The sequence below is a fragment of the Anabas testudineus genome, chromosome 1, assembly GCF_900324465.2.
Source record: "Anabas testudineus chromosome 1, fAnaTes1.2, whole genome shotgun sequence".
Classification (NCBI taxonomy): Eukaryota; Metazoa; Chordata; class Actinopteri; order Anabantiformes; family Anabantidae; genus Anabas; species Anabas testudineus.
Genome location: NC_046610.1, coordinates 18,024,093 through 18,050,586, shown reverse-complemented (window position 1 = coordinate 18,050,586; position 26,494 = coordinate 18,024,093). Strand labels below are relative to the sequence as shown.

At 38.2% G+C, this 26,494-nt stretch overlaps 1 protein-coding gene across 1 annotated transcript; it reads left to right on the top strand.

Annotated features, from left to right (window-relative positions):
- The first annotated feature begins 947 nt into the window (after positions 1-947).
- On the top strand, positions 948-24,519 carry smc3 (structural maintenance of chromosomes 3). The gene is made up of 29 exons (XM_026359870.2): positions 948-1,129; positions 1,778-1,853; positions 2,006-2,044; positions 2,129-2,196; positions 2,405-2,476; positions 2,811-2,890; positions 2,994-3,072; positions 3,334-3,451; positions 3,898-4,073; positions 4,385-4,465; positions 4,926-5,090; positions 7,032-7,153; positions 7,497-7,710; positions 7,884-7,987; positions 9,334-9,433; positions 10,404-10,564; positions 10,946-11,087; positions 11,203-11,353; positions 11,641-11,793; positions 13,590-13,741; positions 13,922-14,080; positions 16,877-16,984; positions 17,329-17,437; positions 18,613-18,860; positions 21,286-21,498; positions 22,015-22,206; positions 22,477-22,654; positions 22,966-23,072; positions 23,813-24,519. Exons 1-29 carry the CDS (start codon positions 1,115-1,117, stop codon positions 23,882-23,884), a joined length of 3,654 nt encoding a protein of 1,217 aa, XP_026215655.1. The 5' UTR covers positions 948-1,114; the 3' UTR covers positions 23,885-24,519.
- The last annotated feature ends 1,975 nt before the right edge of the window (positions 24,520-26,494 follow it).

Sequence of the window (26,494 nt, the reverse complement as noted above, 5' to 3'; positions counted from 1 at the left end):
TGCAATATATACAGTATGCCTTAGGTTGATATTGTGATTTATTTGCCTATACAATCAGGCATTTTACCCTAATTTATTTTAAAATGAAAGTATGTTGTTGTTTTTTTTCAATAATGTGGATGTCAATATGTGATTAATAAATGTTTTCACCACAAAAATAAAATCGCTGTCGTGTAATAATTGTTGAGCTATAGAAACTGTCAAGTGGACTTTGTCCCCTTTTATTTTACTACACATCTAACCCCACAAACAGCCAGAGGAATAATCTCTACCTATATTCAACCTTGCATTTAAAATATATGACAAGAGAGATCTAAATACCACAGAAGAAACAACAGTGACACCTGCAGTGACTTGAGCAGGTTGGGAACAACCAGCCCTGCAGTATATTCCAGTCAACTTAGAGGGCGAGCAAACCCAAAACAGAGCGGACAAAGATTTGATGCATGAAGAAAATGCATTTTGAATTAATATATAGACACAAACGAGTAGATTCTAGTAGTAGCTGTAGTTGTACACACTTGTGATTTGACCAAACCAGATGTTAATTGATCGTTAGCAAACAATATATATATATTGTTTATATATAACAATATATATATATATTGTTTATATATAACAATATATTTTCAGATAAAGAAAGAATAATGCACAGCGTGTTTCTAATTGACGCTCTCGACGCTTTCTGTCTTTGGCGCCTATAAGACGCGCAGACTGTACCAACTGTACAAATAGGGATATAAAGAAATAGCAAACCTGTCAAACGTGTTGTTTACGTATAAACACACAGCAAACCAATGTTTAACATATTATATTAATATGATGAATATTATATATTGTCACATTTCGCCAAATTTATATCGCTACCACAGATAATTTAGTAAATGCTTGTTGACAACAGCCTGTTTTGACATAGTGGTATAATCCATTCCATCCCGCCCCCGACGCCATTTTCCATGTTTTTCTCCTTTACCGCACAGTTTTTCACCAATTCTGAATGCAACAGTTTTTATTATATTGTTAAGTTTGGGTTATTAAATTCCCGTCGTCTCCACAATAGGGGAGAGGGGAGTTTCTCCAAATTCAGCCAAGGAGACACCCTACTTAGTCAGCCATGTACATCAAACAGGTAAGCTAACGATACCGGATTTGTGCGGGCACCGACTAGTTACGTTAGCTAACGATAGCTTAACGTTATTGCAGTGAATGACTGTGCTCACGATACTGATGCTTTGCACGGACGTTAACGTTTTGTAATCGTAGAGAGAAAGTTATGCTGAGCACAGTTGCAAGTGAAATAACTAGCTTGCTAATCCTAGCTGGCGCTACCTGGATTAATATTGAATTGCCCGTCCCCCTTGTCAAGATGCTAAGCTAATGGTACAAGGCTAACGTAGCGTTAGCGGCTTTCTCGCTGTTCAATTAATATGCATAATTCAATATTGTAATTGGTTTAGTCAAAGGCAGCCATGTGTTATGATTGCATAGTGGCCATATAATCAGTGTTTTGTCTTATTAGCGAGCCTGCCACTTGTTAATGTCCTAATTGCCTACCCATACTAGGCGGTCCAGTCCAGGCCCTGTGGGAAATTGTGCCCTGCTTAGCGTTACCTTACATATGTTTCAGCAAGTTTGATATTAAACTAAATCGTATCGGAGGACAGAAGTAGTAATATTGCTGCGTTCAGGAATAGCAAATTAAGTTCATTTGTAGTTATAATAAGTAAGCAACAATGTGTGATCACGTTGGGTTTTTTTGTGTGTGTGTTTCTTACAGGTCATCATCCAGGGGTTCAGGAGTTACAGGGACCAAACTGTGGTAGACCCATTTAGTCCAAAGCACAATGTCATTGGTGAGTGTGTGGTCAACTTAACTTTTTACTCGTGCCTTTATTGTTATACTCTATTTGCCATAATATGTGTATGTGGGTGTAAGGGGATCTACTTTTAGACCAACGTTGGTGTTGAGACTTGTTCTCACGTACTATGTTCTTTTCTATTACAGTTGGAAGAAACGGGTCAGGAAAAAGTAACTTCTTCTATGGTATGTGAGCTTTAATGTATTTCATTCATAACATTTTCTTCTGGGTGTTATTTGTTGTCTAAAAGCAGTCTCTTGTTTTCTCAGCCATCCAGTTTGTGCTCAGTGATGAGTTCAGCCACCTGCGACCTGAACAGCGCCTGGCATTGCTCCATGTAAGTGCAGGCAAATATTAGACACACTACATATCCCAGTAACTGTTTAAAAAAAAAAAAAAAGTTTTGTGTATCTTCCTAATAATAGATGCTTTGCAAAATGGTTAATAGGATTAATTGCCTTTCTAACTAAATATTAAGTTTTTGTTATACATTGATAAGCTTACAACTCTTGTTTTAAAATGCTTTTCTTCCCCTTTGACTGTAGGAGGGAACTGGTCCTCGTGTCATTTCGGCTTTTGTGGAGATTATATTTGACAACTCTGACAATCGGCTGCCGGTAGGGATATCTAACATTTTATATTGATCAGATTACTTTAATTGGTAATACACTGCTAAATTATTTACTGCCTCATACTATTGAAGCTCTTAAGTAAACAATAGCCTGTTTTGTTTAAATAACTGTTTTGACCACTTATGGAAGTCAAACTGCTTTCAGCATACAAAATGCTTACCTCTAGAAATCCAACGATAGTTTTTTATTTATTTATTTATTTATTTATTTTTTCCCTTGGTCTGAACGTATTCATGTTCACGTTATCATCAAGCATGGTAATTCATTCTGCTGCTATGTGAGTCTCCTCATTAACCAGTGATGAATATCTTTTTTCCAGATCGACAAAGAGGAAGTCTCCCTTCGCCGTGTCATTGGTGCAAAGAAGGATCAATACTTCTTAGACAAAAAGATGGTGACGTAAGTATTGTTGTGGATGGTCTATCCATGACACTATCATCACAGGAAATGACACAGTGACACCATGTAATCACTTGTTTGATTGCATCTGTTATTGTTGCAGTAAGAATGATGTCATGAACCTTCTGGAGAGTGCTGGCTTCTCCCGCAGTAACCCATACTACATCGTCAAGCAGGGAAAGGTGCGAAATGAGTAGGAGTTAACTGCACATGTTTACCACACTGTAGCTTGTTTTTCAGTACCGTATAATGCACTGCTTTATGCAAGCAAGAAGTATAAAGAGTGTTGATGTTTTGGCTTGTCATGTTAAAAAAATAATAACCTCTTAAGAACAGGCTGAAGGATTGGTGTTGATGTGAGAAATCAAAAATCTGCTAAATATGATCTATACACTGAACATCAGGGCATTCCATCTTCCTTATTATTTTAATGTTTCATGCAGATCAACCAAATGGCCACTGCACCTGACTCCCAGCGTCTAAAGCTGTTAAGAGAGGTGGCTGGGACCAGGGTGTATGATGAGCGTAAGGAGGAGAGTATTTCTCTAATGAAAGAGACAGGTAAAAGCTTCTTACCATCATTGTGTCATGGACTCTTGTTAGTTCTTAACTTAATACTACCCCAGTTAAATTTGTCCGTGTTTATGCTTCCATTTAATGTGTGTGGTATTTGTTTACTAATTAGTTGCCTCAGGCTATTTAAGTAAAATGCAAACCATGCACACTGAATGGTGATAATAAATGTGATAGTTTGTATTTGTAATAAAAGGTAAAAAAAAGATATTTTTTTCACATTTTACATTTTTCACATTTTACTGTAAATGTCCATGAGACTATAACAGTATCCCATATGCATAACATTGAGTTACATACAGTTCTGTAACAGTGAACAGCAATTCATTGACTAGTAAAACATAACTAGTATAAAATAACAAAACTCTTAGCAAATTAATGTGACCTTACTACTGATGTGGATTTTCAAAACTACTGTGGTGTGTGTTTCCCAGAGGGTAAGAGAGAGAAGATCAATGAGCTGCTGAAGTACATTGAGGAGCGTCTGCACACCTTGGAGGATGAAAAGGAGGAACTGGCTCAGTACCAGAAGTGGGACAAGATGCGAAGAGCCCTGGAGTACACCATCTACAACCAGGAGCTGAATGAAACTCGGGCCAAACTGGACGAGGTAATAAATCAAGAAAAAACTATATATGCAGTACAGTTGATCATTTAAAATATGACACATATACAGTATAATTCATTCAGTCATTAAATGTCATTAATAATCAAGTCATAATTGTGATACAATTGCATAAACATAAATTTTAATGGTGGTTAACCAACATCTAAGTTAACTGGTAGACATATGTATTAACCTATAAATACCACTGAATGTGAGTCCTAACTGGTCATTCTGGACTAGGCAACAAACTTTAGTTTTCTTCTCTCTTTTATACTGTATCAGTGCTGACTCTTGTGTGTTTGTGCTTTCCTCAGCTTTCCAGCAAGAGAGAAACTTGTGGAGATAAATCCCGGCAGCTGCGTGATGCTCAGCAAGATGCCAGGGACAAAGTGGAGGTAAAAATTTTCCCAAGAAATTATTAGTGGTTAGTTTTTTACAAATCCATGACAGTATAAATTTAATTAAATACTCTACACACCCAAGTCATACAGTCTTTTAAAACTAAGATTTACAAGTACAGTCAATATATGTGAATTGTAAAAATCACTATAACAGTATTTTTTATAATATGATTGAGGGACACTAAATAATTGCACTGTGATAACATCAACAGTTTTAATTTACTCCTACTTTACTATAATCTCAGTCATGAGAAAGATACTGAAAGTGCTTTTGAATACTAGCTTATATCTAAGGTCATCATAGCCTTTGTCAGATTGTTTTATAGTGAGTAGGCTACCTCAGTCCTCACAATTAAAATGCATAAAAACATGGATGTATTTTATTCTGTTGTATTCGCAGTGCTTTGAATTAAATCTTGCACCCTTCTTTTTTTTTTTGGCTCCTGCTCTGTAGGAGACTGAGCGCGTTGTGCGAGAGCTGAAGTCCAAGATCTCTGCCATGAAGGAGGAGAAAGAGCAGCTGTCGGCTGAGCGCCAGGAGCAGATCAAGCAGAGGACAAAGCTCGAGCTGAAGGCCAAGGACCTGCAGGATGAGCTGGCAGGCAACAGTGAACAGAGGGTACGGAAGCCTCCCATCTGCGTCACTCTGCACACGTGATGCTGCACCAACAAGACTCCCCCTTTCCCTGCACCATCACTAGTAGTCGTTTTCTCTTTCTGTGTTTAAAAAAAAAACAAAAAAAAAACTCCATTCACTCATTGCTAGTAACCAGGCAAGAACGGTTTCTTTTTCTCGCCCTCACAATTATGTGAATTTATTGAGTATTAGTAGTATTTTGCATATTGAGTTTGGAGCCTATAAAATATTTATAAAGCGAGAATTGTAATTACGAGAGCCCAAGTTGATGTCTCAGAATAGTTTGTTAGTGCTGGCAAAAGGTTAAGAAAACTTTACTGTATTCAGTTTACAGTAATATGAATCCCAGAAAACTGTTACCAGTCACTATTCATTTTCTGTTAATAATTTATACCTTAAAGGCTCTGTAACTAATGTCAGATTACCTAACATCCAAAAACAAACTTAACACCATTTACCTTCATATAAGACTAAATACCTTCCCTCCTTGCCCCTACTGTCTGTTTCTGCAACTTCATATACCTCCTTGGAGTTTATTTCCTGAGCAAAGCTACGATTAGCTCTTAGCTGTCTGTCCAAAAGAACTTTCTCATTTTTGTTAAATCCAGTTTTGGACGCTTTTTGGCATGTGGCTGCAGTGGGGTTTTTCATAATTTGCTCCTATGTTTATCTGAAATGAGAACTCACGCTTCAGCCTAATATTTTCATGTTTCCTTAACTGCCAGGAAGGCAGCAGGGAATGCCCCAATCTCACTGGAATAACAAAAGAAGTCCTCTATGCGACCCAGACATGAAAAGGACTAGAACAGCTGAGAGACAACACATTAATGTGTAAAATATGAGTTATTGCAGCTTTAAATGTAATGATATAAATAATTTATACATAATATATGAATGTTTAAGTATATCAAAAAACACTGGCCCAGTGTTGACAGTTTCAGTGGTGAATCTTTCAGCAGAACATTTGCTTGTCTGATATGGGAATAAATTGAGAACCAAAACAAAGGAAGCGCCAGCCTGTGTATCAGACACTTTGCCATCGGTTCCACTATACATCATCCCTGGCAAGAGGTTTTGTGTACAGAGCTGGCATGGATCACTCTCCTTATGGCCTCGTGTTCAGTGTGTGTTTATGTGCACGTTTGAGCATGAAGATAATCATACATAACGGTTTTATTGGCTCAGTCAGTGTGTGAAGTCCCAGGATCCCAGGCAGCATGCAGGATGGTGGTTGGATTAAGCCCACCTGGCTATGGCTGGCACAGCATCAGCCAAAAGTTATTGAAGCAAAATGAAAAGGAAGGGAGGCAGAACTGCGTCACTAGCTGCTGATGGTCAGGTTTTATCAGGTTTGAGGCTGTTTTGACACGTGTGGGGGAAAAAGTAGATGTTTTTGTACCCACATCATCACACGCACATATATGTCAAACTAACTCAGTGAGGAGGTCTGTTGCTGCTGTGGTCCAGGTGATGGGTATGGTCATTAATTTTCAGCATGGCTTTAGTCAGCATGCTAAAAATGTTCTATTACTTGATCTTTATTTTTGCTGCTGATTCCCTGAAGTCACAGGCTGTTACTTTATGTTACATGTGTCCAAAGTACTAGTACAAGTACTAGATCAGTGGTATTGTAGTTTTTTTCAGATCTGACAGCTGTTTGCAATCACTGCCTGTTTTATTGTTAGAGTATTCACACTGTTTGCTCAAAAACAGTACTACTAAAACTGCTAAAGCCATACATATGTAAAATTCAGATTAGACAGTATGTAATGCATCATTAAATCTATTGTATCTGTTTTTTGTTGGATAGCTAAAGTTCAGGATTTACATTTTAAAGTTTTTTTATTTTTACTTTTTTATTTCTTGTCTGCTAAAAGAAGATGTTTTTTGTAAAATATCCTGTTCTTGTTCTTATTTTTCTAGAAACGCCTCCTGAAGGAGCGCCAGAAACTACTGGAGAAAATTGAGGAAAAACAAAAAGAGCTGCAGGAAACAGAGCCCAAATTCAACACAGTGAAGGAAAAAGAAGAGAGAGGAATCTCCAGGTAAGGATGACTCACCCTTTAACTATGGTCCCTTGAGCAGCTGGCGACCAGACATAATTTGATGAGTCAGTCATCACATTTTGACAGGAAGAGATCAAGAGATTGATGCACATAAGATATTTGTGGATTCTGCTACACAGCAGTTTGGTGGAGGTGTATTTCAAACATTTGGCAATCCTAATTGCAGGAGGATAAGCCTAACAGATCTGTGTCCTAGTCCTATATTGTATTATATTGTATTATATTATATTATATTATATTATATTATATTAGTCCATATGATGGTGAGTGGTCTTTTACTTGACAAAATCTTAACTTCTTCTCTACTTCCATTTCCTTTCAGACTGGCCCAAGCTACACAGGAGAGAACTGACCTGTATGCAAAGCAGGGCCGTGGCAGCCAATTCACCTCCAAGGAGGAGAGGGACAAGTGGATCAAGAAGGAGCTCAAGTCTTTGGACCAGGCCATCAATGATAAAAAGAGGCAAATTGCAGCCATCCACAAAGACCTGGAGGACACAGAGACAAACAAGGAAAAGAACCTGGAGCAATATAATGTAAGGCAACTCAAAACATGATGTATTTCTAGGGTACATTTTTAGAGGGAGTATTGGTATGTTTTGTAGCTGTGGTCTTTGAAATACTGTGATGTTTTGTATTGATTTCCATAATTTTAATCTAAACTCTTGACACCAAATTGTGTTTGACCCACTTTCACTTTGTCATTTAGAAACTTGACCAAGATTTAAATGAGGTCAAGACACGTGTTGAGGAGCTGGACAAAAAGTATTATGAAGTGAAGAACAGGAAGGATGAGCTGCAGAGCGAAAGAAAGTAAGAACTTTACTCTGTATTACCTTAAAGTTTGGCATAGGCTCATGGTTTTTATTTTTATTTTGTAGCTACTAGAGGTGTACTGTATCATATCTTCCATTGTAACACCAGTCACAATTTGTACATGTTAAAAAATTGAAATTTTGCGATATCCAGGACAGATGTATGATGCATCCTCTTAGCATGCACAACAACACAGCCCAATGTCTCAAAGTGAGAACAGCACGTCAGCCGCTGATGATGATTTAGTATTTTTAAAAGGAGCTACTTCAATAGTATTGAAGTCTACCCAAGGTAGAGCAATGCCACCTCACTTTTAAATCAAAAGTCCAACTGAAAATGAATCTAACACAAATGTACCTTGTAGAAATCTAAATAAGTTACTTTCCACTGTGGATTTCTTTAAGGTTTCGCTGTGTATCAGCAGCTCTCCCTCTTTTTATTTTTTTCCCCTGAACTCTCTCTCTGCAGATGAACACAGCAAAAGAAAAAAAAAAAGAAAATCAGAAAGCAGCATTTTCTGTCACTATGTAGATAATGTCTGTGAGCCATGCTTCCAAAAAGATTGAGGAGAAATCAGATTGCATGTATATGCGGTTTCCAGTAACCAGGCTTAAGTACTAGTACATGAAAACTCAATTTTCCAACTACTTGAGAAAGCAGCTTTCTGCCAGTTACCCAAGTGCTTATTTTAAACAGGATTTAACAACAGACTATTATGACTAAATTAAAAAAGATAAAATGAATAATTTGAATGAATATGCACATGTTTGTCTATTATTGAGTTCAACACCTGTCCTCCAGTTCAGTGTGATCCATTGTTTGGATGGAGAGTGGGTGAAAAGGCAGCATAATGATGGCTTTTAATAAAAGGAACACAACATGCAGACCACACAGTTGCAAGCTATTAATAGTATATGATGTAAAAGTATAAATAAGTGAAAATTATCATAATACAAATAATGAATGTTTTATCGGTGTTATTGTTTGAAGTATTTACATTTGATTATTCAATAAAAGATTAAGCAAATTCATTTTCACTATAAAATAGTAAGAAATTTACAAAAACAATTTCAAATAATGTAAGAATGTAGTTGGATATGTACTATGAAGATTACAGATTTGATCTGTAAAGATATGTTAAAATCAACATGAGTTATTCTTTTTTTGTGTTTGTGTTTATTTGCATATTAAGCATTTGTAAAAGACAAACCCATCTTAGAACATTATCCTAGTTTTTGTTTTTTCTTACATTGACATTACATTCTCTGAGTATCATAGCTACAGTCAGGTTTTGGTCTTTTTGGTGACATAACTGAACAGTGTGTGACTGTCTGCCTGTCCAGCTACCTGTGGCGTGAGGAGAACGCAGAGCAGCAGGCTCTAGCTGCCAAACGCGAGGACCTGGAGAAGAAACAGCAGCTTCTTCGTGCAGCCACTGGCAAGGTCCAAGTCACTGAGCATGATTGTATAATTATTGACTTTAATAATGCACCTACCGGATACTGAATGCTTCCTCTCAAACACATACAAAAGACAAGTGTGTGTGTGTATTATATTAATTGCTTTACCTGCAAGCTCATACACACAAGTAGCTAAGTACTATAACAGAAGACTACTGTAACAAAAGGAAATTAATTAGGCACAAAATAAATCTAGTGGAAAAAGTACCTCGGTCTCTAATTAAGCCCACCTGAGACCTGCAAACGACTTATTTTATGACTCAGCCAGTTGTCAGGATAAGTACACTAAATTGCTAATGTACCTTTCTACAGACATATCTGTCAAATGCAGTCAGTGCTGCCTTATCAAATCTAGGTACATTTACACATGACACCTCTCTGCCTCATTTAGTTCTTTTGGGCACATACATCAGTCAGATAAAATTTCTAAATTATGTCTGGTGAGATGAAAACAGGCTGTTTGTGGCTTTATAGTCAAATGTGCTGCATTTAGTTCTCCTTTATTGGTCCCTGCTGACTCAACCCATATTCAGGCTTTGAAGGACCATCTATACTCTGCAGTACTTCAGTTTTTGTCTGTACCTCAGGGACCTGTATTCAAGTTTTAATCCCTCTGTAACAGTGTTGAATATTAGAAGATGACACAACTGCTTTTTTTAATTTGATTGAAATTGAAAAACAGTGAATTTTAGGGTTATAATATAGATTTGAGGAGAGTATGTAGAATGCATACTTTTTTTCTGAATTTAAACAACCATGCCTACACATTATGATACAGTTTAGACAAGGTTTCAAACACAAGAGTTCATATTCATGTGAATATGATAAAATATTCCAGTTTCAACTTTTAAAGTATTGATTGAAGATGCAGTGGAGTTAGGATTGTTTTTTCTTCTTTGTTTTGTAATTGAATTGAGACTCACTATTCTACTACTTCTCTTTTGCTTCTCCAGGCCATTCTGAATGGCATTGACAGCATAAACAAAGTCCTTGAGCATTTCCGTCGAAAGGGCATCAACCAGCATGTCATTAATGGTTATCACGGCATTGTCATGAACAACTTTGAGTGTGAGCCTGCTTTTTACACCTGTGTGGAGGTGACTGCTGGTACCAGGTGAGGACTGATGTTTATATTTTCACTGCCAGCTCCTGGCATTGTTTTTAGTAAAAATGTCAACGCTGAATAATTTGTGATAGTTATGAAAGTTTTCCATGAAACACATGTAGTCTGATTTTAAAACAGTGGCTCCACTTCTCCATGCAAAAACAATATATTTCTGATGACGGTTTTATATATTTAAAAGCAGAAAATCTATTTCTTTGTCTACTCATTATATGAACAGATGATTTGTTCATTGCCATATATGCAGTTTTTTTACATAGTAGTTTGTAGTGTAAGTTATAATGTGGCAAACTCATCCATTCATATGTCGTTATATTCTCCTATTTACTTTCCTTTCCTCTGTGTCCTTCTACCTGCTCTTCTGATCTCCAGGCTGTTCTACCACATTGTGGAGACTGATGAAGTTAGTACCAAAATACTAATGGAGTTCAACAAAATGAATCTGCCTGGAGAAGTCACATTCCTGCCGCTGAGCAAGCTGGATGTGAGGGACACAGCCTACCCAGAGACCAATGTAAGGAACATGCATAAATTGTACTTGGTATTTTTTGTAGACAGAAGGAGCTAACTTAACAGTTTATGCTTCCAGGAGTAAATAAATTCAAAATTACTTGTTTGTGTCCCCTAAGGATGCGATCCCCATGATCAGTAAGCTGCGCTACAGTCCCAACTTTGATAAGGCCTTCAAGCATGTGTTTGGCAAGACGCTGATTTGTCGCAGCATGGAAGTTTCCACCCAGCTCGCCAGGGCTTTCACCATGGACTGTATAACTCTGGAGGGTAAGCTGACCTGTTAAACCCAGTAGAGTAAACACCATTACTACTATACTGAATTACTCAACATACTGCAAGTGAGAACATAAAGAAGTAGTGAATGCTCATTTTCAGTGTGTCATGGTCAATTTTATATTGTATAAAACCTTTTACAAACAGCCAGAGAAAATACAGGCTTTGGAAAATGGGTTTGATTATTGGTAGTGCAATCATTTTAACTATCCATCCTATCTGATTATACTTGCTGTAGTAGCCTGTGTTTTTTATACAGTACATTGTGTATTGACCTCCAGGTGACCAGGTGAGCCACCGTGGAGCTCTGACAGGAGGCTACTACGACACCAGAAAGTCTCGTCTGGAGCTTCAGAAAGACATGAGAAAGGCTGAGGAGGAGCTAGGTGAGCTGGAGGCCAAGCTCAATGAGAACCTTCGCAGGAACATTGAACATATCCTTTTGTATATGACAAATCCTTAACATTGATCTCCGTCATCAACATCATCACTATTCAACAAGGTAATGCTGATGACAAAAATAATTTTGGTGCCCTTTGTTTTCCACTGGGACATCAGAACACCTAGAAAATACTTTTCATTGTGATGCTTCCCTTTTATTTTTATTATTAGAGTTTTAAGAAGTGCTTAAAAGGCTAACCCTCATAATCATCTTTGCAGCATGAAGAAAAAAATTAAAACTGGGCATTTAAATGTAGATGACAAAGGTCTTTTTTTCTATGCCAGAGTTTGAGATGGGTTATGAGTCATGCATTTTCTTAAGCGTGGTACTGTCAATATTTTAATCTATATGCCTCCGTGCATAGAAGCCTTTACTCTATCTTGGAAAAACATTGTAATACCTTGCATGCTGCACTCATCGTTTACAGGCTGATGTCATATGGCTGAGCCTGTGTTTTTAAATGTCAGCAGAAGGCTGACTTGGATACAATGAGAGCATCTAATCAGGTCAAGAAGATTATTGTATGTTAGGTTTTATTGACCAAAGCCATGACTCAATGCTGGATAGCCCATGAAGACAAAACGGATTTGGATATGGTCACTTCCACCCAGGTATGATTACCTGTGTTTGCACACCTGTGTGATTGTGTGCATCTTCTCACTCTCAGTCAGTAGTGTGTCTACAGGTACTGTGTGCACCTGGCATTTACGCATGTGTGAGTAGGCAGAGGGAACGGATGACTGAACTGCTGCCTCGTCCTTCACTCCTGCAGCGGTGACTCATTGGACAGATCAATCATTTCAAAGCTTCTTGTTGTTCACTCTCCACCTCTGTCCTGTCAGTAACCATGAGATTACGCTGATGGACCTCACCAGTCCCTTTTATTTGAAGTTGTTTTCTTCATTTTTCCACCAGCACTATATTACAGTGCAAGCATTAAGGTCATGCAGTATGTCTACTTGTGTTTTGACTGCTTATAACACTTAACATCTATATTATGTGCATTGCAAATTATTTATCTTTGATTCAGAATAGTTGAAATAATCATCACCAAGATTAATGCGGGTTTCTCAGCATCTCATCTGATGCTCATATCAGTAGATATCAAAAAATTATCATATGGTCTAAAACCATGTATTTTCTCTGTGCAGTTGGCACAGCAGTCATCCTAACTTCCTGAGGACCTTTTTTAAATCAGCAGATTGATTGACCTCTGTGTTTTGTTTTGTTAAACCTCAGAGTCCCAGGGGAGTATTGCAGTTGTGCGAGATCAATAAGCCTGTCTCTTAAATTAGCTTAATGATGACTGTGTGCAGCCCTCCTTAATCCTCTACCTAGGTATCCATGATGTCATAGTCTTCCTTTGGAAGCCCAATCGCATTATTGATACATGCTCTAAAGGCCTACAAACTGTCCCACACTTTAATTTGCTAATGAGATCTGCCTATACAAAATGTGCTCCTTGTTGCTCCTGTTTTCTATTAATCTGTGTGTGACGGTTGTTTTGTCCTACCAGTCTTCTGTGGGGAAATTACAGTATGCACAATTTAATCTGTGCAATTGTTGCATAAGGTAAATTGAACGTGTACTCAAAATGCTAGGCAGAACAACAGAGGTGATGTAGTCAGTTATTTCCTGCAGACCATTGGTGACAACAAATTAGGAAAGAAGAACTGAGAAATTGACGTAGTGACTCATCTCAACTTGTCTTTGCTAAACATTTGCTAAGCGAATGTAGAAAATATTCATCTATTTCTGGCATTATATTTCCTTAACGGAGGCCTCCACGCATCAACAATGAGATTGACCAGTTGATGAACCAGATGCAGCAGATTGAAACACAACAGAGGAAGTTTAAGGCATCCAGAGACAGCATTTTGTCTGAGATGAAGATGCTGAAGGAAAAGCGGCAGCAGTCAGAGAAGACATTCATGCCCAAGGTAATCATACTGGTGTTATTGCAGAAGGATAATTTAAACTTGTTTACAATATTGTTGTCATATTCATGAAGACCTGACTGCATGATGTAAGCTTAGAGTTCAGCCTGTTCCCACTTTGTAGTCTAGTCTGGTCTGTGCTGTCTACTGATGGATGAGTTTTCCCCTCTGCTTCCTCTCTAGCAACGCAGTCTCCAAAGTCTGGAGGCCAGCCTGCATGCCATGGAGTCCACTAGGGAGTCACTGAAGGCTGAGCTGGGTACAGATCTGCTTTCTCAACTCAGCCTGGAGGACCAGAGGCGTGTGGATGACCTTAATGATGAGATCCGTCAGCTTCAGCAGGTCAGGAACACTTTGAAGCAGAGACGTATGATGTATGACACAGTTTCCCGCACTTGGACATAGCTGACATTCGCACTCGTAGTTTCTGTTTCTACTATATGTTTCTGTAAAAAAACAAAAAAAAAAAAACATGTCCTCTCCTAAGGTGGTCAATTGCAGGGAATAATCACAGAACAAACCATTGTTATTGTCCACACATTTAAGGAGCTGTAAAAAGGAGTTGAATTTAAAATGGACAAAACCCACTTTCATTTATTGCTGAATTATTATAAGCATTGCTAGTTAAAATCAAAACTATAGATAAAGAGACTTTATTGTCATTGTAATGATACAATGAAATTTGTTTGGTAACATACAAATACAAAGATGATTTAAACTACTATTAATCCTAAATGTAGTACTTATGTCTTTCAAAAATATGTTCCTGTCTGTCTGCAAATTTGGTAACACTTTTTGTTTATGCTGAACCGCAATGAAATCAGAAGAATTATCCTGTACTGTATATTTGTTTTTTGTTTCATACAATGTCTCAGATGCCACAAACCTTTTAGAAATTTACATTTAACCTAAAATATTGGGTGCATACACAACCCTCCACATGATCATATGTAGTCCAGACAATACGCTTTTGTTCCTGTCTTAGTCTCCCATCCCTCTCCGATTCTTGTTAGTGTATACAAATGACCTGACTGAGGTGAGAGTAGATGGCAGCAGCTGTGTGTGGGATGTTCCTGTGATCCAGCATTTCCCCCTCTTTCTCTTTCACTGCCAGCTGCTCTTTGCTCTCACCTCAATGAACTCTCAGCCATTCCTGCTATGGTTATGAAACTGCTCCGCCCCCACAACATAAAGCCTTTCATGTGCACTTCTGTAGTGTTGGTGTTTTCAAATTATAACATCAGCAACATAACACCACTAACTGGCATTTTTCTGTTCATAATGCACACAGAGAATAGTATAATTCTGGAGTAGATATCTGCTTGATACCTATATGTAGTAGGTATCAAGCAGGCATTTATTGGATACCGTTTATACATGAATTCAGCAACAGTTCAATTCCCTACAGTGACAAGCAATATTGTTGTTACACTGGCACTTGCTAGCTGTTATTTTTGGGCCTGTGTATATGTGATTGGGAATCGACAGGTGGGAGAGAGAAAACAAAGAACTAAGAAAATATTGTTTTTGACACCATTCACCGTTGTTTATACAGTGAGGGAAAAAATTATTTGAACCCCAGCTGATTTTGTAAGTTTGCCCACTAACAAAGAAATGATCAGTCTATAATTTCAATGGTAGGTTTATTTGAACAGTGAGACACAACAATGACAAAAAAAATCCAGAAAAATGCGTTTCAAAAAGAGTTATAAATTAATTTGCATTTCCACGAAGGAAATAAGTATTTGATCCCCTATCCGTCAGCAAGATCTCTAGCTCCCAGGTGGATCTTATACAGGTAACGAGCTGACATTGGCCCTCTCAGCTCGTTACCTGTATAAAAGAGACCTGTCCACAGAAGCAATCAATCAATCCAGATTCCAAACTCTTCACCATGGCCAAGACCAAAGAGCTTTCCAAGGATGTCAGGGACAAGATTGTGGACCTACACAAGGCTGGAATGGGCTACAAGACCATCGCCAAAAAAACAGTTGGTAACACACTACGCCGTGAAGGACTGAAATCATGCTGTGCCCGCAAGGTCCCCCTGCTCAAGAAAGCCCATCTACAGGCCCGTTTGAAGTTTGCCACTGAACATCTGACTGATTCAGAGGAAGACTGGGTGAAAGTGTTGTGGTCAGATAAGACCAAAATCGAGCTCTTTGGCATCAACTCAACTCGCTGTGTTTGGAGGAGGAGGAAGGCTGCCTATGACTCCAAAAACACCATCCCCACTGTCAAATATGGAGGTGGAAACATTATGCTTTGGGGGTGTTTTTCTGCCAAGGGGACAGGACAATTGCACCGCATCAAAGGGAGGATGGATGGGGCCATGTACCGTCAAATGTTGGGTGAGAACCTCCTTCCCTCAGTCAGGGCATTGAAAAGGGTCGTGGTTGGGTACTCCAGCATGACAATGATCCAAAACACACGGCCAAGGCAACAAATCACTGGCTCAAGAAGAAGCATATTAAGGTCATGGAGTGGCCTAGTCAGTCTCCAGACCTTAATCCCATAGAAAATCTGTGGAGGGAGCTGAAGGTTCGAGTTGCCAAACATTGGAGAGGATCTGCAAAGAGGAGTGGGCCAAAATCCCCCCTGAGATGTGTGCAAACCTTGTGGCCAACTACAAGAAACGGCTGACCTCTGTGATTGCCAACAAAGGTTTTGCCACCAAGTACTAAAGCACGTTTTTCGAAGGGATCAAATACTTCTTTCCTTCGTGGAAATGCAAATTAATTTATAACTCTTTTTGAAACGCATTTTTCTGGATTTTTTTTGTCATTGTTGTGTCTCACTGTTCAAATACACCTACCATTGAAATTATAGACTGATCATTTCTTTGTTAGTGGGCAAACTTACAAAATCAGCTGGGGTTCAAATAATTTTTTCCCTCACTGTATATCCACTCTGATATGACCCCCAAATGCCCTTTATGTTCATTTGGCTATAGGTGCTTCACAGAAACACCTAGACATAGTTCTTTATAGTCTTTATATAGAGATCGATGGAAACACATATGTCAGTTTAATTAGAGTTGCTGAGAATATAGTGAAGGTTTTATTGCCTGCGTTTTGGTAAAGACGTAGCACTTAAACACATTTTTTGTGCTGTGTTGATCCCTTTGCCCACTGATAGGACAACAGACAGTTGTTGAATGAGAGGATCAAGCTGGAGGGCATCATGACCAGAGTGGAAACATATCTCAATGAGAACTTACGAAAACGACTTGACCAAGTGGAGCAGGTATGCTGTCCTTAAAACCCTTTAGACACCTGTCTAAATCAAAATTTGGCTATGCAGTCAATGTGTTCCTAGTCATGTAATTGATGATTTATACTTAATGTACACTGCATAACTGCAGTTTTGTTCTTTTTTGTCATATTAAGAGTAAATTATACATAATTTATTGCGTAACCCACTTTGTTTGCAGCTGTTAGATAATTCAGCTAATGTATTTTGTGCTGAAATGATGTGCCGTTGTACATGAAAATACTCGTATTCAGTGTATTCATTCATACAAGTCAGAAGAGGCTTGTTTGAATTTTCATGACCCTGTTTTTGATGTGGCCTAATTTGCATTGACACAGGAGCTAAATGAGCTGCGAGAGACTGAGGGAGGCACAGTGCTCACAGCCACAACATCTGAGCTGGACGTTATCAACAAACGCGTCAAAGAGACTTTGGCTCGATCTGAAGGTACACAATGTACTCAAGACACAACAGGGAGTTTGTTGTAGTCTGAAGTTTACAGAAGTCTGCCTGTGACCAGACGGTGAACTGTTAAAAATAACACAAGTGGGAAAGTGTTTGAGAGCACACTTTTTCTCAGGACCTATGCTTTGATTAAATGTTAATTTGTAAATTCAGGATTTAAAGTTAAATTGGTAAAAAAATTAACAGTGAAGTTTTAACCTGGATGTGCACAGCGACATAGCCAAAAGCCTGGCTAAGTGGTAGTCATTTTGTTTTTTTAAGATCTGGTTAATGGATTATTATGACCCTGGTAATGTATACAAAAAGAGATTATTGTGACATGTCCCACAATGATTTGAATTGCTGACTTGCATAATGGAATAACTAATTTTAGTATTTTTCATTATCACTCAAAGTAAAATTATTTGTATATTTTCAAATAACTAATAAAATACTGTTTAACATTTTATTATAGTATGTGTAACCTTCGCTAATTTATTATATATCAGACCCAATTTGCTTCCACTTGAGGTTCTAAATTGAAAAATCTATAGACTGTCCTTACTGGGTTGGTGCCACTGGCAGATGGTGAGAATTGCTGTGATTTGGGTAATATGTTCTTCCACAGACAGCTTGGTCACACAGTTGTATAAATGTTCAAGCAGCACTCTGACTCAGATGAGCTTGATAGAGCACAGTTGTCAGAAAGCACTTGTTCCTGAATAGAATTAATTTGCATGTATTCATATTCAATCATTGTCACTAAGTTATTAAAGACATACTCATAACAAGTCCTTATAGGGCCTCAAGTAGGTATTATATTCAAGCTATTGTTCTAAAGTCTTTGCAAGTCAATTTTCCATTTCTGATTAATAGAATAATCCAATTCTCTTGTCTCCCTCATAACAAAGAAGGAGAAATCCATCATCATCCACATTAATAGGTTGTTGATGAAGGCTGTAAAACCAATAGTAATAAAGGAGCAGCTGTGTCCTGAAATTTTTTTGTCTCATTCTAAACAGTTTACTTTTAAACTTTTAAAATCAAGGACACAACCTTTTTGTTGGAGGTTGTAAAATGAGACAACTGATATATGTATGTACTGAAGATCTAATGTAGAATAATACCCATCACTTCTGCTGCATCATCCTTAGCACCTTTTTGAATGTCTTTTTCAGATCTGGATGCTCTGGTTGACAAAACAGAGGCAGAGATCAAGGACCACATAAAGAGCATGGAGCGCTGGAAGAACATTGAGAAGGAGCAGAATGACGCCATCAACCATGACACCAAGGAGCTGGAGAAAATGACCAACAGGCAGGGCATGCTGCTCAAGAAGAAAGAGGAGTGCATGAAAAAGATTAGAGAGCTCGGCTCACTGCCGCAGGAGGCATTTGAGAAGTACCAGACCCTCACACTCAAACAGGTACATGAACACACACATACATGGTGCTTTATAGTGTTTCATTGTGGCTTTTATAGCAGAGTCGATGTCTTTTAATTTACCTTATATGTGTTTACATATGGAATCAAGAACATCATGTTATTTGCAATGACAAATTATTATTTCACGTTTCCTTGACCATGTGTGGACAATGGAAAAAGAAGCTGAAAATACAGTATCTCCATTAGTTTGGGCCCTAAAACGAGAACTATGAATTATGAGCTGAAGATGGTGTCGTTAAGGGAAACTACAGAGGGGTCATAATTTGCTATTACATTACACATAGTCATATTGGGAAATTGTTGATACAAAACAGTGCAGCTTTGAGCCCTTTGCTGTTACAAAGGAAAAGTATTAGTGCCAGAAATTTGGAAAAGCCAGTTCTGGTTTCCACTTAGTAGTCATAATGTTATTTTTACCACAGCAACATGACCTTTGACAAACTGTTTGACTTTACATTGACACTGAAGACATAACAACACTAACAATAACTAAGATCTACTGAAGGTCAGGTTTTTTGTGCATACTAATTTACTACTTGAGTCACACTTAGGAGTGTGCACACATACAGATAGACTCAGGGCTCCTAAGGGACAAGGCTCGAGGCCTTCACCTCCCACCCACTCACCAGTGACTCAGACATTAGTTAATGTTCCATCGCTCATACTTTTTCAGCCAGCTGCCTCTGGGAGAGCAGGCTGTGAGTTGAGTGGACTTGGCTGCATCTTTCATAAGTGTCTGGGCATGTACTGTGTGTGTGTGTGCGTCTGTGTGTGTGTGTGTGTGTGTGTGTCATCCCCCTTCCTTGACAATGCTGAAAATAGCCTCACACTTTCTGAAACACTCCACATAGTTAATCTTTCTCCACGGGACACAGCTCAGGGCCAAGATGGTGCCATTGATTGCAGAAGTGGATGAGCCAGGGGCCAAGTAATAATGGCACTTGCTCATGTTCTTTCAGTCATTAGTGATTCAGATGGATGAATTTATAGCTTGGAGAGTGCATGTCACTTTTGAGCCAGACTAAGCTAATTCTTAACCAATCAGGGCATGACATCTTCAGATAAGAAGAGAACTTGACAAAACACTTATAGATACTATAAATACTGATGATGCCCAGGTTTGTAGGCACAGTTTTTGTAGTGAAAGGACCCATTACTCAGCTTTCACTTGATTGGGAGTTTGGATAACCATCATTTGATGTTGACATCCTGGAGTGTCTCTCTATTGAATCATCTTTTGTGCTCCACTTACCACTTTGAAACTGCCTGAGTACAAGGTGTTTGGTTGCCACAATAAGCTTCTGGTTTCTTCGTAGAGCGTGACCAATTCATAGTATGCACTACGTTCACTCACTTGTACCTTAATTATTGCCTTTAAATTATTAATTTATTCTCCTCTTTAATTTTTTATATTAAGTTTTGTTTTCTCTTTTGTTTATATTAAAGCAAATGGACTTTTGGAGCTTATCACATATTTATGACATTACAATATAAGAATTAAAGTAACTTTTCTGGAACGGATACCGATACCTGGACAAACACTGCAACTAAATGTTGCTTTTTTGACCTTGTAAACAAATTAAACAAATGAACACTTAGATTAATGAACTTATTTTTTAATAAAATAAACAATTGTGCTTGAAACAACATTCAAAATAAATATGAATCAACATCGTTGTAAACATTTAGTGCAAACAGAAATTCAAAATTAAAAACCACTGCTACTCGCTGGAATCAATTGGAGTTGGACTTTATTTCTCCAATCTTGTTCACTTGTGTAAAAAAGTTTATGATGTAGCAGCTGAAATGTTCTGCCTTTATGTTGTTGCTGCGAGTGAAGTCTACCGTCATGCTGCACGTGCTACTGGTGCATGACATAGCACGCGTCAATACATAGAATTCGAGTGAACAGATTGATTCCATAGATCAGCCCCCATCACCCGATACCTGATCTAATTCTTTAGGCAACATTGGATCTATTAAATCAGTGCAATCCTATTAAGATAAAGATGGACTGAAACCTGACCTTAACCTTACATTACATTTACATTTACATTTAGTCATTCAGCAGACGCTTTTATCCAAAGCGAGGAACAAGGCAAGCAAACAAAGTGCAAAGGAAGATGCGGAAGAGTTTTTTAAATATTGAAAGTGAGCTGAAGATTTTTCCTTGGTGTCTACTGTGTGGTGCTGGTACCACCAGACGTCGTTCACTGGCCGAGCGCAGTGAACGGGAGGGGATGTAGACCTGAATGATTGAGTTGAGACAAGTTGGAGCTGTAGAGTTGACCACTCTGTAGGCAAGAGACAAAGCTTTGAACTTAATCCTTGCAGCCACAGGAAGTCAATGCAAAGATCTGAAAGATAATAAATAATGACTGTGTGTTTTTTCCCCACTACAACAGTTATTCCGAAAACTGGAGCAGTGCAACACAGAGCTGAAGAAGTACAGTCATGTCAATAAGAAGGCTCTGGACCAGTTTGTCAACTTCTCTGAGCAGAAGGAAAAACTAATCAAGCGCCAGGATGAGTTGGACCGTGGCTACAAATCCATTATGGAGCTTATGAATGTTTTGGAGCTGCGCAAGTATGAGGCCATTCAGCTTACCTTCAAACAGGTAAGTCTCTGATTAAGTCCTTAGGGTTACATACAAGATCCATGATGAGTACTGGAAAGCTTGTTTTACAAGTTGTTTAGTAAATCTTCTACATAGCTTTATAGGGACAGAATTCATAAAAAATATACATGAAAAAATGTTGGTTTCCATTAGTGATTATACAAATAACACTGTTAAATAATACAGGTACTGCCATTCTGTCTATTGTAGCAATAGCACAAGTGCTGAATTACATTGTCAGAACAAAACGCATGACAGTATTGAAATCAAATTAGCAATGCTGGTATTGACTAAATACAAGAAAAAAATTACGGGATTTTTTTCTACACCAGCTTAAAACCTTTTTTCTGTATGTTTTACACAATTCCTGCTAATACAAAACACTTTAGTGTTCAATTTTTGCATTTACCTATTAACACTTTTCTGAATAACTAATACTGCACATTGTAATAACATCTGAGTTATTTAACTAATGTTTTCTTTGTGTCTCTTCCTGCCACATTTTCTCTCCCTCAGGTGTCAAAGAACTTCAGCGAGGTTTTCCAGAAGCTGGTGCCAGGTGGAAAAGCAACACTGGTGATGAAAAAGGGTGATGCTGAAGGCAGCCAGTCCCAGGATGAGGGTGAAGGTGGTGCAGACAGTGAGAGGGGCTCCGGTTCACAGAGCAGCGTACCGTCAGTGGATCAGTTTACTGGAGTCGGAATCAGAGTAAGAGTTTTTCATGTTATCCATTTTGACTGAGACTGCTGCTCTTTTCAGCAGCTGTTAAATGTAATTTCTGTATCACAAGATCTGCATATGTTGCATAAAAAATAAAAAAGCCTCTCTCTCTCTCTATCTATCTATATACATACACATCGTTTTTTTTTCTTCAGATCAGACTCAGATGTGATGGAAAAAATATATATATAATTTTCCCAAATATAAATTAAAGCCATTTAACGAGAAAACAACACCCTGCCTTTTTGTCCTGTGTAGGTATCGTTTACAGGGAAGCAAGGTGAGATGAGAGAGATGCAGCAGCTGTCTGGAGGTCAGAAGTCTCTGGTGGCTCTTGCGCTCATATTTGCCATCCAGAAATGTGACCCTGCTCCTTTCTATCTGTTTGATGAGATCGACCAGGCCCTCGATGCCCAGCACAGGAAGGCTGTCTCAGGTAAAATGCTAACATATGTGTGTACGTAAAAAAGAGAGAATCTTATATTAAGAACGACTCTGGAGACCAGTATAATTTAGTACAGTTAAGTAGAACAGTCGTCAAAGTTTTGTTGATACTAAGGAAGATGGATGTTGATCTAATTCATCGTTGATTTTTCTGTTGTTATCCAGTCTCATCTGACTGAGAACTCTTAAGTGTCTTTTGTAGGAAATATTAAAATAGTTAGTGCTTTTTTTTTTTTTTTGATGAATGATGTATGAGACCTGGCAGCTGTGAGGTGACGTTGTCGTGCTGCATGTTCATTACAGACATGATTGTTGAGCTGGCAGGCCATGCCCAGTTCATCACCACCACTTTCAGGCCTGAGCTGCTGGAGTCTGCTGACAAGTTCTACGGTGTCAAATTTAGAAACAAGGTAAGACTTTCCTTTTACATGCTTTGCTGTTAAATGGACGGATGCCACAGACCACAAAGGTCATTCATGTCAAATCTTACCTGAGGATTTGTCAAAAATCAAAACGTACTTATTTTTCTGATTCTCAACACATCTTGTTTTTTTTTTTTTTTGTTTTCTCAAATGTAAAGAGATAATTTTAAGTAGCACATATTTGAGAAAAAACTACACTGTGATATTCGTCAAGGTTCAGTTGATTAGTACCCGTTATGTGTCTTGTCATGTGCTAGGGTTATGCCCTGTGTGAAACAAATATTATTTACTACTGACATCAGTCATATTAGGTTTTACCTGACCTGTCAAATCCAAAATGGATGGAATGGATGAAAAAACTTCCCACTCCAATATCTGCCTGTCTACCATCGTGTCTCAAAGAGGCTTTATACTTAAGTGGAAACTATAAAACTTTCTTTAACAGAACAATTTTTCTATTTTGACTAGTTATCAGTAGTTCTGTAGTAAATGGTTTGTTATCAAAGATATTAAGCATCTTCCTTTGAAGGTGTAAATTAAGGTGAATAGTGAACATCATGCTTTCAGTCAGTTTTCTGTTGAATCCTTCACACTCGCTCCTGCAGATCAGGTGGGTTGTATGTTGATTATGAGGTTTATAATACAAATTATACGCTTTTATTTAGAGTGACTAAAATTGGCTGTGTGTGTGTGTGTGTGTGTGTGTGTGTGTGTGTGTGTGTTTTTAGGTGAGTCACATTGATGTGATCACAGCGGAGCAGGCCAAAGACTTTGTGGAGGATGACACCACCCATGGTTAATAGTCTTCTGCTCTTCATCGTCTCTCTCGCCCCCTCCTCCTCTACAGTGCACTGCAAAGCTCTAAGCCTTCCACTACAGGGCCCATAAATATCTCACTGAAACCACCAGCCCTTTTCTTTCTGTTAAAAGTAAACTCACTTTTTCTAAAGGTGGAGCTTCAACTGGACATGTCAGAAAACCCCTCTTCAAAATTAGTGATACTTGCAGCTTATTTCAAATATTTTTTCAAGTTGGTAAAACTAATTAGAGAAGTCTGCTTTTCCTGCATTGCCATCCGTTGGTGTGGGTTTGGCACATAACAAAAATGTAGGAAAAATGAAATTCCTCATTTTGTCTGTAGAGGTACAGAGGAGAGCCATTGTTACCAATTGTTACTGTGGTGATTTCTTTTCTAACATAGATTTAAGCTGAGTTTTCCATAATATGTCATTTAAAATGAGAAGTGCTGAAGATGCTCTTCAGGGTGACAAACCTTCAGGACCTCTACTCAAAGCAAATCATTGTGTGTACAGTTGACAGTTTTGATACGACTTAGAAAAAGATTGTTGTTGAGACGGGAGGGCTGATCTGGGTTTTTATTTTGTTTGCAGGGGAAAAAATACCTGTTCAATATGTATGTATACTCATAAAACAATGCTAACATGTATCTGTCATTACTGCCTACAAGCCTAAAAATGTTTAAAGGTTGTTGTTCATTTTTATGGTTGTTGATGTACTGTGTAATTTCCTGTTTTTAGGTAATTTAAATGTATGAAAAGTTCAATTCTAAAATTCCAGATATCCGTTTTGGAAATCAGCACAGCATCCTGAATCAATATTTCAAACACAGAAGTGATTCAGTGTTTGATCTTTTTGGGGCCTGAAATGACTTCAACAATATGCCAGGTTGTAATTATTATTTTTTATTTATTTCCTTTATGGATATGCTGTTTGGGATTGAACTCTTTATATGTTGTACCTAGTTTCAACTCTGCTTTTTAAATGACTTTGTTCCTTTTTATGTAATTAGAAAATTTACAAAAACAATAAAAGATTTAAAATACTGTATGACACTGTTAATATCATTTACATTGACCACCAGGTGGTGCTGCGCTACTAGAGCCTGACATCCTCACATGGTTTAATGCAGAAACAACCGTCATGTGGAACCTCTGAGGAAATACTTTTCATTTCAATGCGTTCAAATTACTGCAGCATTTATAAATGATAAAATTTATAGCATCATTTTCAAAATAAATCAGTGTTGAACATTAATAAATAGCTAATAATTGTTTTGGCTGTACTTACATAAATCAGATGATTGATATCCTTTAACAACAGCTTGTCCTTTAAAACATCTTAAATAATCCCGTTATGTTATTTATACTTTGATTTCAAATGTGTGTGTGTGTGTGTGTATACACATATATATATATGTGTATATATATGTATGTATATAAATATATATATATATATATATTTATACCCTCTGTCTTACTGTTAAAGGTCTTCTTGTTGGCTCGTAATTGGGTCGATTATAATTGCTCTTGAATATCAGGGGAACGAAACTCCATCCACAGCAGCTTCGGGCACAGTATATGGACGAAGTAGACATGAGGTCAGCAACTGTCTGGCTTCAAGGTCACTATCTGGCACACTGGACACCCTCCTTACACCTGTGTTATCTTTTGTTTGATAGCAGTGGTCCTGGTCAATTACAGTGTGCCAGGGGAGATCCCACATTTCACATGTGGCTTGTTTGGCATTCTAGTGTAACATCACCTTTCACTGGCAGTGTATCTGAAAGGTTGTGACCTCCTGAGATGGATTTGTAGATCCCTGTAATACCTCAGACCTCCGGAGCATCTCGGTCCATAGTGTTCAGCAGGACTGGAGTGGTTTACACGTCAGAGGTTTTTAACCTTTTGAAAGCGGAGTATCAACAACTGTGTTCTCATAAGCATTGTACTCTGGCCTTGTGTGTGTGTGTGTGTGTGTGTGTGTGTGGAGATGACTGGTCAGGGTGAAACAACAAATCGAGGCCGGCCCAGATTTTGTATGTAGCCACATAATCATCAACCTTTGAACTGTTTGTTGTTTTTGCGTACTGAATGTGTTTTTTTTTTTTCATATGTGAACTGCACTGTCTGCGACATCGGTTGGTTAAAAAACAGCTGCCGACATGTCGACCAGAGAGCTCGGTGCGATAATGACAGCACACCTCATCTCTCTGAGCCCCAGGCTTGCCAGCTGAGAGCAGAACTGCTGCTCTGCGTGCCAAATATTAAAATTCCTGTTTACTATCTGTCGCCAAGTCAGCTGACAGATGAAGAGGATCAGGAAGAACTATGGTTCTTATTGCTGCCTAGTGTATGTGGTCTACCAGATTCCTAAATCCTACAGACTTCACTTCATCGATGTCTTCCTGTACCCTCCTCTCTTCATGGACCTCGTCAGTGCAGACATTTAGATTAACCCCCAGCACTGTTATGATATATGTGATCCGTATGTTGTGTTCACGTGTCCAGAAAACCCCGTCAGAGAGCACATTACCTGGGCTCTGACACTGAAGCAGCTGAGTGAAATTTGGCTGCGATTCATTTTATTATTTACACCTGTGACTCTCCTAC